Raw genomic sequence first — 19,950 nt, 5'->3', positions numbered from 1 at the left:
ACCTGATGGACATTATACATCCATAGTGTATTATTTACTTATTGTTGGCGTTCTATAATTATTGTAACTACTTGTTACACTTGCAATCTGTTGAAGGAAGAACAATAAGCAAAATTTTATGACTATATATGTATACGTATACAATATGTAGTGTAAGTTATTCAGTATATCTATATTGAATATAGATTATAGTGGAGACCAGAGGATAAGGAACTAGTAGATTGATAATTTAATACATAATAACTAGACTGCGGATCTTTATGCATTTATAGGAAATTTGAATGTGCAAGAACCTACAAAATGCAAACAATATGCGAGATTATAAAAAAGATTGAAAGTAATGTTCATGTTATAATATTTGTAGAATAAAATAAATTCCTATTTAGGTTAAATTTTTGTAGGCACGTTCGCGAAGATTTTATTTTGCATAAAGATCCGCAGTCTAATAATAACAGAACAACAAATAAATATTCCCACTTCAACTAGACTTCCAAAACAAATAAATAATAAATGATTGAATACAAAGGGAGAGAATTACTTTCTACGCCTAATAGTTTCTCGTCCAAATTGAGTTTGTACGCGCGTACTTGCAAACAGAACACCTAAACATAGTCATCGAATCGTCTAATCAAGTCTAATGGATGGAAATATAACGTGTCCGCGGAAATACCACTTATGTCCCTGGCGTACGTTCGAAGATAGCCGTCTACATAATCTGCACGCACGTTCGTAAATTATTCATGAGACTACGTAGGTGCGGAGAACGTTTGAACAGCGAGTCTATAGTTAGACGCATCGACGAAGCAGCCAACAGCCTCGGAAACGTAATTATATCCATCCGTGAATCACATAAATGTTTACACGTGTACTACAAACCGTAACTCGAGATAAATAACTTGTTCTCTCTGTCCTTGGGGGAGGAAACCCCTACGATAACCTACTCTGGAAATGAGGATGCACTGGGAATGTCGACAATGTTTGCTACGACGGAAACCCAGATTTTTATTTTCTTCTGTTAGATCATGGTGTAAGAAAGATATTATTAATATTAATAATATCGTAAGAAAGATATTATTAATATTAATATCTTTCTTACACCGTGTGTTAGATATAAGTTTCATGTACTTTTTGTTAGATATAAGTATCATGTACTTTTGTTTATTTTTGTTTTTTGGCGCCCGCGGTTGTGGCGACCTCGTATGTGTCGTCTTTCGGCGCCACCTACGTTCTTCACTTGTTTCTAAGTATAATTTTTACTATTTAGGCTAATCCAAATATATCTCTTATAGTATACAAGTTTTGATCTTTTAAATAACGCAAGCAACATCTTTTTCAGTCGCGGGGTAAAAAGGATCCAGGTCTAAAAAGAACATTCTTTTTATGGAGGAATGTTTAAAAGACATTTCCAAATTTTTAGTAAGGGCCAGGGATTGTGGAACCACCCACTGAAACCCCCATGATGATCTACTAGTTTAGGGGGCCCCCCTAGGAATGTCAACAATTTTCGGCGCCCCCTAACATTTTTCTGTAACATTTCAATCATCGTGTTATCGAAATTTATATTTAGTTTTTTAATACTCGTGTATATTAATTCCTTATTTCGAGTTATGTCATCTCCTACCAAGGGAGCTCATGAATCTCCAAGCCTCCTACAATGTATCCGTTACTGCATCTTCTTGTCTCGCTGCAAATTTTTTGTTGCAATAATTGCTTGAAAATTAACACATTGCGAGAGGAAGAAGTCGACGGAAATTCCGCGAATACGAGTAACAAATCAAAACGAAAAAAAAAAACCATACGGTTATCGCAATTACTGGATCGCGTCATTCTTCCGTCGTCATCGTCTTAAAAGCTGAGAACGATCGGATTGGCTGAACAGGTATGCGTAACGTTCGTTTACGAATCGTCTGTTACACGGTTAAATACGACGACAAATCGTTTATTAAAACTGTACAATTTATATACTTTAAAGCTGCGTTTTTAAAGTAGAGGGTTAGAGTCACGCGAGACTCGTCGCCATTGTTATTCGCGATCGAAAGTAACAAGGGAAAGGGATGAACAGAAGGAATTATCAAGCTACAATTCCTGAACGTGTCGTGTCGAAGCTTACAAACGTATAAATCACATAAATTTCGTTATGGACGATCACAGATGAAGTTTCGTTTCCCACTTGGAAGGAAATATGCCAACTGACTCCGCAGCGTTCGCCGCAATCTCGATGATTTTCTTTGGGGGAAGGCAATTTATTTTATTTTGCCCGCAGACACTTTGTATGTGCCCTTTCCGGAGGAATCCATGTTGGCAGCGCTGCTGCTGTAGACACCCTTGGCTCCGTCCACGGTTCCGCTCTTGCTCACGCCCTCGTCGACGTCACCCATACGGGAGAAGAGGCTAAATTAACAAAAATCACGAGATCAGATGACGTAAAATATTTTTGCAACTAATTAAAAAACAGTGTCTTTAAGACCAGTAAAATTGATCATGGTAGAGAAGTATAGAGACAAACTGGTACCACTAATATTGGCAATAATGACGCTAGGTTTACAGAAATATCTTATCAGATTTCTATCATTGGGTTGTGCGGAAAGTCCACGTCGATTTTTGATAGGTGGTACAGGTCTGAATATATCGAAGTGGTTGAAAACAAATAATAATAATAACAAATAATATGCATACATCCTTTAAAAGGTAGAAAGGCTGTGGAACAAAATGGCACCTATGTAATTCAATAAATATATATTAACATTCAAACGTGTTTTCGAATGTTTCTTAGAAATTGGCACGAACTTTCTGGACAACCTAATACTGAACTCTTTCCACCCTAGCGTTAAATTGACATACTCCTGGCGTCAACAACCTTTCTATATAAAAATCTTAGTATTTCAAGTGTACGTAGTTGAAAACCTACTCGACTCCGTGGCCTCCTGGACCTCCATAACCGTCATAACCGCCATGTCCGCCGAATCCTCCAGATCCAGCATTGGCATTTGCATTTGCGGTCGCACTAGAGCCTGCACCAGCAAGAGCATTGGAGCTTGCACTCGCGCTAGCGAAAGCGTTTGCGTTCGCATTTGCATTCGCGTTTGCGTTCGCACTCGCAGAAGCGCTAGATCCTCCGTATCCACCTTTGCAGCCAGGACCGCCAGAGCAACCAGGAGCACCAGCGCCACCTCCAGAGCCTCCGTATCCACCAGCTCCGCCACCTGCGCCTCCGTATCCACCAGCTCCGCCACCTCCAGAGCCTCCGTATCCACCAGCTCCACCTCCAGGGCCTCCGTATCCACCAGCTCCACCTCCAGCGCCTCCGTATCCACCAGCTCCACCTCCAGCACCACCACGTCCACCACCACCACCACCTGCGCCACCGTAACCGCCTGCTCCAGCGCCACCGCCTCCATAACCTCCAGCTCCAGCGCCACCGCCTCCATAACCTCCAGCTCCACCTCCTGCGCCAGATCCGCCATAACCTCCAGCTCCACCTCCTGCGCCAGATCCGCCATAACCTCCAGCACCACCCCCTGCGCCACCGCAACCTCCGCGTCCACAACCACCTCCGGCACCTCCAGCGCCACCGTGTCCACCACCAGCACCTCCTCCGTGGCCACCTCCAGTGCCACTTCCACCACCATAACCACCAGCGGTACCGTATCCTCCAGTCTTGGTCACACCGCCTGATCCTGCTGAAAGCAAATAAATGAATTTTTACAGATGGTGTTCTGGAGTAAGGTGTATCAAGGCGTCCCTCCACCAACTTTGGGATACGTGGTACTTTTTATAATAAGTTAATAAGTAATAAGGAAATGTAATTAGTTCCCTGACGTTGTCAAGTTACAGCGTCTCTAAGTACAGAGACGATGTAATACGAGTTTGTTAACGAGTCCATTACTCGGTATTTCTATGTGTTAATGTTTCTAAACGTGGCCTGTGGGATTATCTGTTCCGACTAGTCCTGATGACATTTTTTCAATTCATTGAAACGTTAAAAAATATACAAACTTGAATTCCCACTATGTGAACAATGGTGGGAAAATAATTCGTGTCGTTGTATGGAAGGAGAAGTTTGTTGTTAGATGAAGGAATTATTGTAATATAAATTAAAGGAAAAGTGTTCTTGTTGACAATCAGCATAGCAGTCTCACCTCCGCCACCTCGTCCTCCGCCAGCGCCACCTCCAGCGCCGGATCCTCCATATCCTCCAGCACCACCTCCAGCGCCAGATCCTCCATATCCTCCTGCACCACCTCCAGCGCCAGATCCTCCGTAACCTCCAGAGCCACCTCCGGCGCCAGATCCACCATAACCTCCAGCGCCACCTCCGGCGCCAGATCCTCCATAGCCTCCAGCGCCACCTCCGGCGCCGGATCCCCCATAACCTCCGGAGCCAGATCCACCATATCCTCCTGCGCCACCAGCTCCACTTCCTAGTCCACCTCCGTGTCCACTTCCGCCTCCAAGGCCACCTCCATGTCCACTTCCACCTCCGAGTCCGCCTCCAGAACTTCCACTGCCACCACAGCCTCCAGGTCCACAACCACCTCCATGTCCTCCTGCTCCTCCACTTCCGCCACCAAGGCCGCCTCCGCTTCCACCACCAAGGCCACCTCCGTTTCCACCACCAAGTCCACCTCCGTTTCCACCACCAAGTCCACCTCCGTTTCCACCACCAAGTCCACCTCCATGTCCTCCAGCGCCTCCGCTTCCGCCACCAAGGCCACCTCCGCCTCCGAGGCCACCTCCTCCTCCAAGCCCTCCTCCAAGTCCTCCTCCACTTCCGCCACCCTGTCCACCTCCTTTACCACCTCCAAAACCTCCGCCGCTACCGTAACCACCTCCTCCGCCACCTCCGCCTCCACCACCTCCGCCGCCACCTCCACCGAATCCTCCTCCAAATCCGCCGCCAAATCCACCTCCTAATCCACTTCCCAATCCATCTAATCCTCCGAAAGCCAGAGACTTCGCGAATCTCTCTGGCTCATCATGAAACGCGTATGCGTTGCGCTTGGCTCTGGTCTCTGCATCTAAACAATCACAGTTGTATGAGTTATATTATTGTCAAACGATATAGGTAAATAGTAAACTTAATAAAATATTGTTTTCTTGTAACGCGTGAGTAAAATAAGTATCAAGCACTCGATGGATCATCGTTACAAAATATTTACGATCGGTGCAATTTTTATTCGTAGCGAGTTTGAGTTATCTCGGATCGAAGATCAAAGACACTCGCCTAACAGAGACACTAACGGAAAAACAAAATGGACAAAGGACTTCTCACGATAGTAAACGTGAAACTTACAAATTAAGTTACAGTTTAATAAAATTATATATGAATAATTCTTTTTTTTTAGTGGAAGATTGATGAAATTTGTCACAACTATTTATTGATCCAACATATGAACTGTGGCATATTTTATTATTGCCTTTTCATTTTAAGGGAGAAGCCAACCCTCCTGTAAGACATTTATTTTTTCATATACAATTCTTTGATTGAAAAAGATATTCTAATAATACAGTCAATAATTTTTCAATAATTCTTCAAACAAGCTTTAAACAACTGACGTTTCAAAAATTTTGATTGAATAATTAAGTACATACTCATCGAAAAAAAAATTTAATCTTCTGCTATGTACATATATTCAAATTTCTCCAAAAATTAATAGGAACATACGTTTCAAAAGCTGAACGATTTTCGAATAAAAATTGAATAGGAAGAATAAATATTTCTGTAATTTACAACCCCTCCTGGGTGTCTATGGAGACCAGATTAGTAACAACTGTCGTAAAGGGTGCAGAGGAATAGAAATAGAAAATACCTTGAGCGTGGATGCCGAGGATCAGCAGGGCGCACAGCCCGATCGTCCGATACCGCCACATGATATGTCACGAAATCGATTCTTCTACTCTGCTAGTTTCCCGAGTCGCTCATCTTTTATATCGTCCCTCCCACTCGTAATTCCCACGGTTCTTCCTGAAAGCACCGCCGCTTCTTCGAATGCAGAAGTAAGCGTGGAACGTCCAACGGGGGCAGAAAACGCATTGGCCAAGGTTAAGGTAACCGACAACGGGACGTGCGGTTCGTCAGATCGACAAATAACCTCGATCAGACTTTGGCGAAATTTTATTCTACTATCTTTGACACGTTCACTGGCAGACTAATACTCTTGAAAATTTCTACTGCGATTTAATTTTGTTTACAGACTTTTGGAAACTGCGTAATGAAACATTTATTTTGGTATTTAGTTTTGTAACTTCATCGAAATTCAAGTATTTCATTTAAATTCATTTTCTATGACACTTAACTTTCGGAATTAATAATTTTCGTTTTTCAGTGAAAAGCACGGTCGCCCATATATGGGTGACGTGGCGATCAACGTGTTAATCGATTTCAGAAAACCTTTCCATCGAATCTGTCAAAAGAAGGGCGATGTTTACGAATTTTTTCCGAGAAAAGTATACAACATGAAAAGTAAACAAAGTGTTCGATATTTACTCGCAGAGTATTTGAAAGTAAAATAAATTGTTTTTATTGTTTCCCGAATAGTGAATTTCATAGATGACACTTAGTAAACAGGTGCAAATGAGAAAATCGTAAATATCACCTTTCTTTTTCACACTTTTGATGGAAGGGTCCCCTTAACAATCATACGTTTCGGCAAACAATATTCATTTAATGAAGAAATAAAGAATAAATATAATATACGAAACAGTATCAATATAAAATAATGATATCTTTAAAATATTTTATCTAGATACAAATTATTACTCAACTTGGTTGTCAATTATCATTTGTTAGTACCTCCTCTTCGATGTCGAAATCGATCGTAAAAAAGTTAGTAGAAATTGTACTAACACAGTACCTAACCCTTTTTGCTGAGAACTTTACTTATGATTACGATTAATTACGGTGAAAATACCCAACTCAATTAAGGTTAGCTTATCATACATCAATTCACGACTACAAAAATAAAAAAAGATCAGGGGTCGTGATACAGTGTTTAGTCGACACTATTCGTCGAATAAACCGTTGGGGAATTCTCCTGATTCCATGGAAGCATAGAAAATCCAACAGATAATAATTGGTAAAACCGACCAAACGCCAGCCAATTGCGTCATTGGATATTTCGCGCATGGCACTGTTTTTTCAAATAATTATTACGCTGATTGATCGTTCTCAGTGACGCAAAAAAATTTTTGAAGATCGATAAGACGGGCTTCGTTGTGTAACCGCGATCTTCCATCGATCGCAAGCCTAACCAATATCTGTCGCTGCTATTTCTAGTAGCACTTTGGTAAAAGCAACTAACGCAAGAATGAAAAATCGCAGATAACCCCTTCGACGATTTGTCTCTTAGACATTGACCTGAAACGAAATTTTATCAATCGTACAGAACTGCGATTATACAATAATTTACTCGATGCATTTTATCGTTTTCTACCGACTGGAATTACGATCAAGGTTAAGTCGCAACTTGTAACAAGAAAATGGGAAAAAGGGCACGGTGCCCTTGCGCAGGAGTTGGGCAAAAGCCTAGGCTTCGAATAAATCTGAAGTGTGCCGATATGTGTGTCTCGTTTCCTCTTTTGAACATTTTCCAAAGAAAGAAACGAGACAAACTTCAGATTTATTCGAAGCATAGGGTTTTGCCCATCTCTGCTTCCTTTCGTTTATTATAGTTACATATGATTTTATGTCTACCATGCATACAGTAAATAATAATAAACGAAGCCTGTCGTATTCCACTAATTCCTCAGGCGTGAAAATAACAATGCACGGTCCTGATCACCGAAACACCGCGATTTTATCATTTTTCAGTTAAATACAATTATACACAATTAGATTCCTCGATTCACTCGGTACAAGGATGTTTGCATTACATACTCGTTTGACCGGCTTCGTTTATGGTATTTAATATGAACAGAATTATCTACCGTCGATCACTTACGGTGATACCGAGGAAACGATTAACGGATATCACTCGCGATCACAGATGATTCTATTACGGGTATTTCCAGCGTTATTTTCATACGGCCATTAGAAATGGAAAAATAATCCCCGAGGTGGTGAGTCTTTTTTATACAATTTTTTTGTTAGTATTTTTTAAAATCGCGAGGAAGAAAAACACGATCGATTGCTTGTGTAGATATGCAACAAAGAGCAGGGGCTTGTTAAACTCATTAGCAGAAACTCATAAACTCTGGAAAAGGCTTTGAATACATTATTAACCAGCTTGTTTCGTTCTCACGACTAATACCGAAAGAATTTACGAGGAACGCGTTTGTATCTCGCCGTGAAGGTCAAGAGTGATTATCAAGGATTTTTGGTTAATTGCAGTTTACTAATTGACGAGACGCTATGATTACAATTATTGAAATTAAAATTATAAATTTCTAAGTTTGATTATATAAAAAGAAATGGAATGAATATTCTCTTGTATATCCTGACATGGAAGTTTATAATTTTAATAATTGTAACAATTACACGCTTGTACGAGATGGTGGTCTGATGATTATCTTAGAATTCTGTACATTAAAAATTAACATTTCTGCATTGAAACGTTTAACAAATAAATAAACGATGCTTGTCAGGATTATACGTGTTATAATATTTATTTTGACATATACCTTTTGATACTTTCTAGTATTTTGGCATCCAGTTGCTTGAGTACTCTTAATATATTCAATATTGATTCACGTTCGCTGTAACAAAGAGTTGGAAGTATTGATGTACGTTTATTGCAGAATATCGATACATAATGTTACATAACAACGTATGCTTCGCGCGTACATTATAAAACGCGGTTTTTATTGGGAAAATGATACAGTCCTTTTTATTTTGAGATAAACGTACGAGTTTGGCAATATTTTCGAACGGAGCGAGATGCGTGCAGTAAATTAACTATCAACCGTCAACAGAAACACGCTTCCAGCAAAGATAGGCAAAATTCTTATCTAAATAAAAATCTCGAATAACAAATATAAAATAAACAATTTCCAAATGATTACTAATTCATTATAAAATAAAATAGAATTAACGTCGTACGAGTAAACATTGATTAGAACAGCTCACTCGAATAAACAATGTGAATAAATCACTACACGGTATTCCCATTCGTCATCTATTATTTAATCAAATTTTGCCCATCTCTAATTAAAAAAAAAAAAAAAGAAAATAAATCTGAACGAACGCTACGCGGCTGAAGCTCGCCCTTGAGTACGATTCTTCGAGTATAAAACTAATTCTTTTCTCTTATTTGTTTTTTGTATATATATAATATATATGTATACAGATATGTCTATATATATATATTAATTAAATTCTATGTTATAACAAAACAATCGTAGTAACTAAAAAACAGATAACCATTAAGTTACACTGACTGTTCCCCTTCTTTTTTTTTTTATTCTCTTCGGTGAATCGTTCACGTGGATATGTGTGTATTCGCGTTTAGATTAGTACGCAGATTCTCTCGCTATAAATACATTCGTTACAACAGACGTTTAAACGCATCGTAGAATCAACATCGCGTAGTAAAATTCGCGGTTGGCCAGTCTTCGCCAATCGGGTCGTGTATTTGTTTCGAAAGAGCCGCGGGTAGTACGTAACAAAGAAGAATCGTAAAATCATTAAATTGTTACTAATAATTGAATCTATCTATATCTATCTACCTATATATATATATTTAATTATTAATCAATTATTTAATAACGAGAAGAAATACCACTACGCTAACGAAATTATTGTCTTTTCTTCCAAGACGTGTGGGATTTATAAAGAAATCTCATTTTATAAAATTGGTCCAAGGTTTTACGCTAATGTCTCAATTTCACCGCCATCGATGCGATACGGCCTTGCCGTTTCGACGAATCCTTATCGGGACTCAAATATGTATACGTACTTGAGTTACGATTCATCAGATTCGTGTAAATTTGAAGTAAATGCGAAAATACGCTTAGATCTAAATAATTCTATTTACATACCAATTATATCACTCTTATCACGCGTATCGTTGTGCGCGCGTCAGTCATCAAAGTGCAAGGAAAACGTGATAACGATTCCGGCTTGTTTTGATACGTCGAAATTTCTTTGAACAAACAGGCTCAGGGAAACGAGCACAAGGTAAATGCATCTTTCCGTTGAAGACTTTTCTAACGAACATTTCACAAGCAACAATAAACAGTCTTGATTTTTTCCCCTTGATATACGATTTCCATTTTGATTGTCGGTAACAATAATTTTGATCGTAGAAAAATTTGATTTCAGTCCTCGAGTAAGGCCGCGATGTTTTCATTAAATTTAACTCGTAACACGAGTCATGTCCGATGACGTTTGAGACATCTCGATTCAATACTAAGCTAGATAATCAAAGACGTCTCGGATACCCGTTAATATCCTTCCTTTCCATTAAAGCTGACCGACACGTGGCTCTGCTGCGTCGCGCTTCGAATCACCTCGATCCACCTAGAACATTATTATCATTGATACTGGGGAGGAATGTTAGGCAAACGATATAATAATACATATAGCGAAAATAAAGAAATTCTGAAGCTAGTTGCCGCAATCTTTTATCCTGTCTTTGATTTTTGGTCGAATTATCCTCACCTCCCGAAGGTGTAATCGCTTTCAGCGCGGAAAAAATAAACGTGATTCTTAAACTGCAATTTGAACACGAAGTCCTTGCTGATCCCATCCTTTTCCGACGGTGTAGTGACCGTGTACCCTAACAACGGCAAACTGGCCAATGGGAAGTCGTCCTGGTGAGATTTGTAAAAGAACAGGCAGAAGTTGGTGAATACGACCCAGAGCTTTTGCCAACCGTTACTGTTTTTGAATTTCCGTAACAGAAATCCACTGAGTTGGTTCTGGAACAACGTAAACCTCAAGATAAACAATGCTACTAGTTATTAGTTTCTGATTATCGAATCTGAATTTTACAAGGGGACATTCTATCTTGCTCTTCGGGATACGTACTTGAAAAGCTCGCAATTGATCGCTGTAACTAATACTGGTGTTTCGGTGCCAACACACGTGTACGGTCGTGTTGCTTCGTTGAGAAGCTTTGGCACCTCCGCAACTTCCCCTGTCCCCGTCTAATCCGATACCGTCACCCACCTCGTCGGCTGAGCCTAAAACTATCGATGAAGATACAGATAAAGACTATAACGTGACAACGTCGATAAAAACGATAATGTAGATGAGGTCGATAGAGATGGTAAATCGATAACACTTACTGCAGGACTGCACGTTCAAGTACGGCATTTTTGGATCCGCGTCAGCTTGCGTGATAGCCATATGGAGCTCCTCCAACCATCTCTCCTTTTCTTCCTCGTTGCTCGCTGCGACGGTCAACGACCTGCGTAAACGTGACACGAATTATATGCAACGAGAACGTGTACCTTGAAAATTGTTCCGATGAACAGAACCAAAAGTACCCGCAACGAGACGACAAAGGAAGAAAGTTTCAACGGTCAATTGCTCGTCAGCGAAATGTCCACTGATCTGTCTTAGAGCGCATTCACGATCGACAGAATGGCTCGAGCTAACACGTCACGGCCAATTGACCTCTCAATGGCGATACAGACTGTCTTTTTAACACCTCATTAGGCTCAATAAGTTACACCGCACTCACTGATTTCCTTGGGCGTCGATTACGAACGCGAAGTCCGATCCAGTTTTGTTATCGCTCTCTCGAATCTTCATCCCCTTCAACGGTAACTGACCATGAACACGGAAACACTGCGTTGGCTGCTGCGTACGGAATGTGTACAATAATACGTCCGAAAACTAGAAAGTAATTTAACGATAATTAACGGCTGGAACGTTTATATGATTATCGATTGCGTAAACTGAGCAGACATACCAGGAAAAACATTCTCTGCTGAAAACCTTTACGGCTATACTTCTGCAAGCAGCCTTGCCTAATGAATCTGCGACCTTCCTGAACCAGGTTGTCGAAACCACTGATGTCTCTCTGCATCTCGCATAATTGGACCAAATTCTCCTATATTGCATAGAGGATGTTAACGTCTTGTAAATTGGTACTGTGTGGAATTGGTCATTCCTATCTTAACACTTTATCTATCGAGCTATTTAGGAAGGGTCTAGACTTAGCAGAGGATTTTGTACATCAGTATATGTTAATCTAGGGTGACGTTAACTTCTGCATACTGTTATTAGATATACGAAAAGCATTATACAAGTGAACAACTAAAATCACAGTCAGTAGGTAGCTTGATATAGTCTTAAGAAGATATTAAAAACGGAGTTATTTACCGCCTGATTAATTATGCTAAGTCCTTCGAGCAATGTTTCTCCTAATCGATCTCTGGCTGCCAGACAATCTTCGAAGTCCGTGTGATCTTTCGGATAATGATCTAATAATCCTAAAATGTCAGAGAACAGTTAATACGCGTACGGACCGTAAGGCAACGTAGACTTCTATGCAGAGGAGAAACGATTGACGTACTATCGATAATACTGTTGTAGTGCAATAATCGTTGCAGCGGTTTCAATAGGAATGAAGTTAACGGCAGATAACAATGCTTCTGGGACTCGAAATCCCGGCAGAGTTGATCGAAGCGTCGGGACGTCCTCGTGTAATATTCCATCTTCTCGAGGACGGGTATTAAATTCTCCAGATATTGATCGTAAAGCGGCAGCACGTTCAGTAAGGTGTTGTAAAGAAAATCACCGATGTTGTGCCTAGCGTTGCTCTCCCACCGCGCCAGCCTCGACTCCATTTCTTGAAGGCAAGGCCCGTGGACGTCCGCTAAAAGCTCGATCAGCGAAACCACCGCTTCGCCCTCCAATTCCGCTGCCTCTCGAGATACCTCCTCCCTGAACCACTGCAAAGCACAAATGGGACATGCAATTAACGCAGCAATTTCTCTACCTCGCCACCTTGGGCTAGAGCTATCAATTCGAGTATCGGATACAGACAGAAATTTCACGGGCGCTGGATGGGTACACCCGAAGAGATTGCCTCTGGATCGATTCGAATTCAAGGATTTCGATCAGAATTTTAACAGATGGTTATTTCGGTATCGACGACATTTTTGGTCGTACGAACTAATGGTTGATAGCGTTAGAGCTCTTTCACACGACGATACGCGTATGCAGAATACCGATGGTACACATAATGTTATGGAAGCGTTCAGACGGCGATTCTCGCGAGATACAGTCGCGATACTGATTTTCGGTATCCGCGGTTGGTCGGCCGCCGGCAACTTTTTCTGCGTCGGGGTGACCGACGAAACATTGAAATACGAGGGCCGTTCAGAAAGTAAGTTTAACGATGTTGGCGCTGGTCTTGGTGAGAAGGTAGAACTACAAAATTTTAAGAACATGTTCTCTCATTTATTTCGATCAGTTTCGTGTGTCGTAGACTCTGGTCGGTCGATTGTCGCGTGTTTTGTAACATTTTGTAATGGCGATTACCGTTAAAATTTGCGTCCAAGTGTGAACCGCGTGGTATACTACGTTTTTTTACCGCTAAAAACTTGGCAGCCACAGAAATTTATCGAGAATTATGTTCTGTTTACGGCGATTAATGCGTGAGCCTGCAGATGGTTACGCGTTGGCTAACAGCGTTCCTAAATGGCCGCGAAGAGTTGCAGGATGAAGAACGCGAAGGACGACCAACCAGCGGACGCAAAGTGGACGAAATCATTACGCCTTGGGAATTCAAAAGCTTGTTACTCGTTATACGAAATGTATTGAAAGATGTGGCGATGCGACGTAGAAAATTAAAAAATTGTCTGAAAATTTTAAAAATGACCTTGTTTTTGTGTTTTGACCACTCCTTCGCAGCGTAATTAGACCGTTAAACTTACTTTCTGAACGATCATCGTAGATGCGAGAATTCACACGACGCTACGCGATATCGTAGAATTCGTTCGCATTTCTCATAAAAAAATGTTAGACACCGATAATAATTGAAGAATTTACATGGATCGTTACAAAGTTCTTCGAATAAAATATGAAAAGCTCCCTTTTCTTCCCTTATATTATTAATGGGACGAACCCAATATTTTCTCTTAACTTTTCTCCATTTAGTAGCTTTTTTATGTAGAAATCAAATGGATAAAGCTTCAATCTCATCCATTATTTCAGAAAAGTTTTCACTAACTAAGAACGCGTGTTTCTCAAACGAGAAGATATGTTTAACTGAAAAACAAATGATCGACATCGAGCTACGAAATTATTAGGTCGAGTCATAAGTAACTTCCGATGCAGCTAAGTAGAATCTCATTGTTCGTATCTACCCACTATGAGTTACCATGACAACAAGTTTTTGTTTTCACTATATGGACGAGGCTTCTGTTAGTCTTTTGTCAACTGTTTTGTGTGATACACGTTACATTAAATTGGGTTTTTTTCACCTCTGAAATGAATAGTCAAAAAGTACATATCCGTCATGTAATGGAAATTTTTTGGGGGGAATTTAAACAAGGTAATAGTGCTAAGGCGAGAGCTGACAAAATATGCAGCGTATATGGTGAAGGACTAATAACTGATCGGGCAGTTAGAAATTGGTTTATAAAATTCCGTTCTGGAGATACGACCTTAAAAGACGAACCGAGGGCGGGACGTCCTTCCGACTTTGACGACAACCTTTTAAAGGCAATATTCGAGCAAAATCCACGTCAATCAACAAGAGGTGTAGCAGAAAGGTTGAATACATCACAATCAACTGTTAACCGCTACTTGAAGAAATTAGGGAAAGTTAGCAAGTTAGGAGTATGGGTACCTCACAATCTCAGTGAACGGAATAAAGAAGATCGCATGTCAATCGCCACAAGTCTGGTCTCACGGGTAAAAAATGAACCCTCTTTAAACAGGATTGCAACAGGCGATGAGAAATGGATTACCTATGACAATATAGTCCGCAAAAGACCGTGGCTTGATAAGGATCAACCAGCCCTACCAGATCCGAAAGCAAACATCCATGGCAAAAAGATTTTATTGTGTGTATGGTGGGATTGTCAAGGAATAATTCACCACGAATTGTTCAAGTCAAATTTAACGATTACTGCAGATAGATACGTTCAGTAGTTGCAAAGAGTACAAAAGAAACTGCATGAAAAGCGTCCTGCACTCGTCAATCGCAGAAACGTCATTCTTTTACACGACAATGCGCGACCACATACAGCAAGGGTGTCTGAAGAAAAGATTCTTGAGCTTGGATGGTCTGTTTTACCACATCCACCTTGCTCCCCGGATCTTGCCACGACAGACTACCACCTTTTCTGTCCTTTACAAAACTTTTTGAATGGAAAAACCTTCAATTCTGAGGAGCAAGTCAGGCAGGCTGTCGAAAACTTCTTCCAGTCTAAACCAACCACATTTTACAAGGATGGAATTGATAAACTCCCAGGAAGATGGGAGAAGGTTACAGATAATAGTGGTGAATACATAATAAATTAATATAAGTTTGTTATTTAAAGAGAGCAAAATAAATGTCTGATAAAAAAAACGGAAGTTACTTATGACTCGACCTAATATTTGGATACAGTATCGCATAAGTATCTTGCTAGCAGATACGTATCGCATACGCGTATTGCGATACATGTATCGTCGTGTGAAAGAGCTCTTACTGTGGAATTATTTCTTGGTATACGTAGTAGTTCTGTTTCCAGAAATCCATGATATTAACAGTGAAGAATAATTCAGAACTCAATATAAGAAGACTGTCCTCTCTCAGGTTGCGATCTTTGTATTATCCATCGCTCCGGGGGCAATCTCTGCAACTTTGGGCAGTACGTACCACGTTTATCACGTCCAGATCCTTTTTGTACGTTCGCTCGGTCATCAGAAGCTCCTTCGCTATGTAGTACGCTTTGTCGGTGGGCCATCTCTGTTCAACCAAAAGAAAACGTGTATCGATCACATGGTCAATCTGGGAAGCTCTCTAGTGAAATTTTATTCGAATATATCTTTCCATTGAAAACTAGCAATCCAATAAAACTGTACCTTAAGAACCCTCAAACCTGATGAGCACTACTCACTTTTGTCTTTCGAACCTCAGCGTCCTCGACGTCCCCGTTTCGTACTACGTGCTTCACAGGACTAAGGTCTGGCGTGTTCGCGAAAACGGAATTGTTGTTCTCCTGTTTCTTCGGTGTTTCCGGCTTATTCGTTTTGGTATCTGTAAACGAAACAAAATAAGAGAAGGCGTTCCGGAGCGAGGCTGGCGTTTACAACCACAAAGAGTGAAAGAAAAAGAAACTATATGTGACGGTTTAAAAATAAATAGTAAGAAAGAAACGCTCGAGAGGAGAAATTATAGTAGTCGAGTCGCATGCTACGGTGCACGTGGATCAGCGTCTTTCGACTTCTTCTTTCTTTTTTTTTTTTTTTGCTTCGTCGACTTTTCATCCCTGTAACGATGGGATTGAAGAAGAAGAGAAAATGAAGAACAGAGAGCGAAGAAAACGAAAAGTCGAGCAAGGATCGCTAGTCTCGTGGAGGGAGATCATTCATTCTTTCTACGATACGAAGGCACAAAGTTCGTGGGAGAATGATCGTTCGGACGGAACACGTGTCGCTAATCTAGAATGGACGTGCAGCATTCGCAGATAACGGTGCTAAAAAGAATTTCTACCTTTCGGACGGAAACTCGGCTACGAGTATTCGAACGCGCGAATAAACAGAATTTGCGGGAGATAACTCAGGAGAAAAACGATACTTTCTAAAACATTCAACACACCGTGGCTAAGACAATCACGGTGTTTCTCGAAATCGGAGATGGACATCCGGGTACGAGAATTATTGAAATAAAAGGTCGGATAAATTTACTGTATTCGTTATTCGAAGGTTTTGAAGGAGCAGACAGTATTTATTCGAAGTTCATTCTTTCGAGAAATGAAAATACTTTATTGGGTATCTTTATACGCATTCGTATTCGAAGTTTATTCGTAACCTTCGAATAAAGGGGAGTATGTTTATTCATCGAATAAAAGTAACTCTCTAGTTATTTTTATTTGACGAATGATGGATAACATCTGTTCATCTCTTATTCGATACTCGAGATTCTTGATTAGATCAAGATTATGTCCATCTTCGTTCGAAAATAAAGAAGAACGGTTCCCGACTGCATGCTGAAGTTTCGAAATCGCAAAACGTGTAAACTATGTCCTACGACGTGCAGCTACGTTTTTGTTCGTATCTTTTTTTCGGTACAGCGTGTGCTTTACGACAAAATATAGTCCATAAACAGTCGGTGAACGAAGCCATTCCACCTTGCGTCCTCGGCCAACTACCAACAGGAACATGAATCTGGACTCGCGACACGCATCTTCGTTCGCTGAATGAAAAATTAACGCGGCGAAGCGATTGGGCCAATACAATTGCGTACTTGATCGAATTGCCTTATAGAAAGTTGCTCAAAAAAGAATCTCGACGCTACTAAACATTAAATTCTCCGTTGAATTTATTCCACTTTTATCTAATTTCAAAAAAATACATTGTATTAGGTGGACTGGAAAGTAATGTCGTTTTTGCCATCTTAAATACTTGTTTATCATTTATCAGCTCATTGATTTTTCTGGCATTGAAAATTTGCACACTAGGTGACAAGAGGCTGCTGACAACGAGTGGAATTATATAATGAATTAAAGATAGAAATTTATTGGAAAGCTTGAATTTAATGTAAAAGAAACGACATTACTTTTCGGTCTACCTAATAAAAAATAATATCGTTAAAATTAAATAAGCTAAATATTAAGTTGTCCCGAATGTTTCTTTCGCGAGTTGCGATCAATTATTTTATATGGTCGTGTTTATATAAATAGACAATCTAATTTCATAGATATTCATGTTGTAACAGGAATGGAGCAAAGTGAATCGTGCACAATTCGGTAACGTAACATAAAACATAAACTACTGTGCACGTATTACTTATTAATAAAGCGAAAGAAACTTTCGGGACGACCTGATATAAGCTAAATTAAAATTTTCATTCTTTAGTGATAAAAATGTAAAGGATGTTATGCAGCGTAAGTGGCCCAAGACGTTTTGCATAGTACCGTACGTATCAATACTTCCATGCAAGTATTGAAACATTTCATTTAAAAAATGCTACTTTATTGTCTAATATCGATACAATATTAGTCCCATCGCCAGTTCCGCCATTTAGAATTATTTATAAATATTCACAGCGAATCGAGAAACGCGAGTCTTCGTCCAGATTCGCGAACGGATAAAATGAAAGGGTGCTGCTACCGGGCAAGTGAACAAATTGTCGAAACAACGACCCGCAAAGAATATCAATAATAATAATAAGAGTAATAATAATAATGTAACAATAAGAAGAATAATAATGATAATAAACATGTCACTGACAGTAAAGATAGGCACTGTTAGGGATTACTCACACATGGTATTGTCATCCGGCCGACCAACGAATCCGGGAGTGCGATAAAAAGATACGGTAATGAAGAACGGAAAGAGGACGCGCAGGGACCGGAAGAATACATTCTAACAGTAATAGAACTAAAACTCGAGTGAAACGAGAAGAAGAGCGGGACAGAGATAAAGAGACAAAATGTCGGAGAAGGAAGTCGACTAAAGGATCGGGAGTCGCATACTCTGCTAGCCAATAATTTGGAATTGCTTGATCATTTTAATTAACACCTTAACACGTTGGCTGCCAAGCTAAAACTCGTGAAAATTTTAATACGCTTAACATTTTTTCTCGCGACTACTGTAGATTAGATAATTTAACATCACTCCTTTAATTTTAATTAGCCTTTCATTTTTTAACGTCGCCAAATTCACGAAACCTGTCCAGACTTGTTTTCATTATTGTCTGACCTTTGAAATTTATTCGTTTAGTTCCTTAATAGAAAGTCCTGTCACCCTAGGTGACATTCCTGGGCGACGAATGTGTTTAGTGGAAACGACGAGTCTGTACACATTTTGTGTGAAACGTTCGAAACTCGATAAATTAGGCGTAGAAATTAATGTTGACCCTCTGGAGCCGAGTAAGTGTAAAAAGCTGTAATTTCGTTATCGGTACATTTAAAGAAAAATGTCAAAGGAGAAAGATGAATAGTTCAAAGTGTCCTGTATTCGTAGGACCATGGTTTTTTTTTTAATAACGATGCATGTCCAATCGATAGTTACGTTACTTTTTAAAATAGAAATGCATATTTTTGTTCGCATGGATCGAATTCTTTTTGCCATTCTACGTAAGAAAGTATTAGGGTGAAGTGGTAGAGAAGTCATTAGTTTATGAGATATTTTAAATAATTTTGCGTGACGAAGAAGATGCTCCTTCAAGCACGCGGCGAGCATGGCGCCACTGGTTTACGTCGTGGTATTCAGCTTTAATATAAACGAATAGTAATGATAGAGTTACATTATTTAAAGAACAATGTATCAAATTAAAGATAGAGTGGTCCACGTTGCCTGTTACAATTATGTTAATCAATCACTGCGATTCCAAACGTTTGGTTGGCAGCGTACAACGAAAGAGAAAATTCTCGGTAGAGCCCGAGAGAGCAAAACCGAACGTCGTGAAAACGGGTCTGAAGAAACGAAAACGTCATCAAACAGAAACTAAAACAAACGAAATCACAGAAGACCTCTGAACCATATATGACTTTGTATATAATTTATTGTTATCATAATTAATGTATCAATAATCAATGTACAATAGATTTCCTACGCTTGGAATGTCGTCTTCCCTTTCCTCGAACGCAGTGATTCCCCTTTTAAGAACTCTTCCCACCCGCCCCCCAGTGTTCATCGAATCACGAATAATATCGAACAGTTCCACGTTTCTCCGCCAAAAGGGGAGGGGGAAATCACCGCGTATTTTTTTGTTGTTGTTGTCGGACCGTATATATTTATATATATATACCTCATATGTATATATGTATATATGTATATGTATGTATAAGTTAGATATATGTATAGAGTTAACAAGTACGGTATGACGATAAAACGATCGA

The 19,950-nt window shown here is 39.9% G+C and overlaps 2 protein-coding genes and 1 long non-coding RNA gene across 11 annotated transcripts in view; 1 reads left to right on the top strand and 2 right to left on the bottom strand.

Moving 5' to 3' along the window:
* Positions 1 to 1,923: 1,923 nt before the first annotated feature.
* On the bottom strand, positions 1,924 to 5,970 carry LOC128878301 (uncharacterized). 5 transcript variants are annotated; one of them, XM_054126402.1, is made up of 6 exons: positions 5,811 to 5,969; positions 4,674 to 5,018; positions 4,140 to 4,625; positions 3,468 to 3,680; positions 2,909 to 3,401; positions 1,924 to 2,391 (listed from the first exon to the last, which is right to left on the bottom strand). In XM_054126402.1, the coding sequence occupies exons 1-6, from the start codon at positions 5,869 to 5,871 to the stop codon at positions 2,244 to 2,246; spliced, it is 1,746 nt and encodes a 581-aa protein (XP_053982377.1). In that variant the 5' UTR covers positions 5,872 to 5,969; the 3' UTR covers positions 1,924 to 2,243. The 5 variants fall into 5 exon arrangements, with proteins under 5 accessions (XP_053982377.1, XP_053982376.1, XP_053982378.1 ...); XM_054126401.1 differs by having other exon boundaries at positions 2,909 to 3,467; positions 3,504 to 3,680; XM_054126403.1 differs by having other exon boundaries at positions 2,909 to 3,431; positions 3,504 to 3,680.
* A 1,710-nt stretch (positions 5,971 to 7,680) lies between these two features.
* Positions 7,681 to 9,167, top strand: LOC128878304 (uncharacterized). The gene is made up of 2 exons (XR_008457384.1): positions 7,681 to 8,058; positions 8,139 to 9,167. It is a non-coding gene; the product is annotated as an uncharacterized LOC128878304 (long non-coding RNA).
* LOC128878298 (FERM, ARHGEF and pleckstrin domain-containing protein 2) overlaps positions 8,708 to 19,950 on the bottom strand; it is a 96,186-nt gene continuing 84,943 nt past the window's right edge. For all 5 annotated transcript variants that reach the window (XM_054126395.1, XM_054126392.1, XM_054126393.1 and 2 more), the window contains 10 exons: positions 16,003 to 16,142; positions 15,762 to 15,851; positions 12,462 to 12,840; positions 12,269 to 12,378; positions 11,856 to 11,996; positions 11,625 to 11,779; positions 11,227 to 11,348; positions 10,967 to 11,127; positions 10,598 to 10,857; positions 8,708 to 10,456 (listed from right to left, as the gene is read on the bottom strand). In XM_054126395.1, the coding sequence (XP_053982370.1) occupies positions 10,381 to 10,456; positions 10,598 to 10,857; positions 10,967 to 11,127; positions 11,227 to 11,348; positions 11,625 to 11,779; positions 11,856 to 11,996; positions 12,269 to 12,378; positions 12,462 to 12,840; positions 15,762 to 15,851; positions 16,003 to 16,142 (1,634 nt within the window). In that variant the 3' untranslated portion in view covers positions 8,708 to 10,380. The remainder of the gene's footprint in view (positions 10,457 to 10,597; positions 10,858 to 10,966; positions 11,128 to 11,226; positions 11,349 to 11,624; positions 11,780 to 11,855; positions 11,997 to 12,268; positions 12,379 to 12,461; positions 12,841 to 15,761; positions 15,852 to 16,002; positions 16,143 to 19,950) is intronic.

The sequence above is a fragment of the Hylaeus volcanicus genome, chromosome 6 (genome assembly GCF_026283585.1).
Source record: "Hylaeus volcanicus isolate JK05 chromosome 6, UHH_iyHylVolc1.0_haploid, whole genome shotgun sequence".
Lineage (NCBI taxonomy): Eukaryota > Metazoa > Arthropoda > Insecta > Hymenoptera > Colletidae > Hylaeus > Hylaeus volcanicus.
This window is presented reverse-complemented; position numbering and strand designations above follow the sequence as displayed.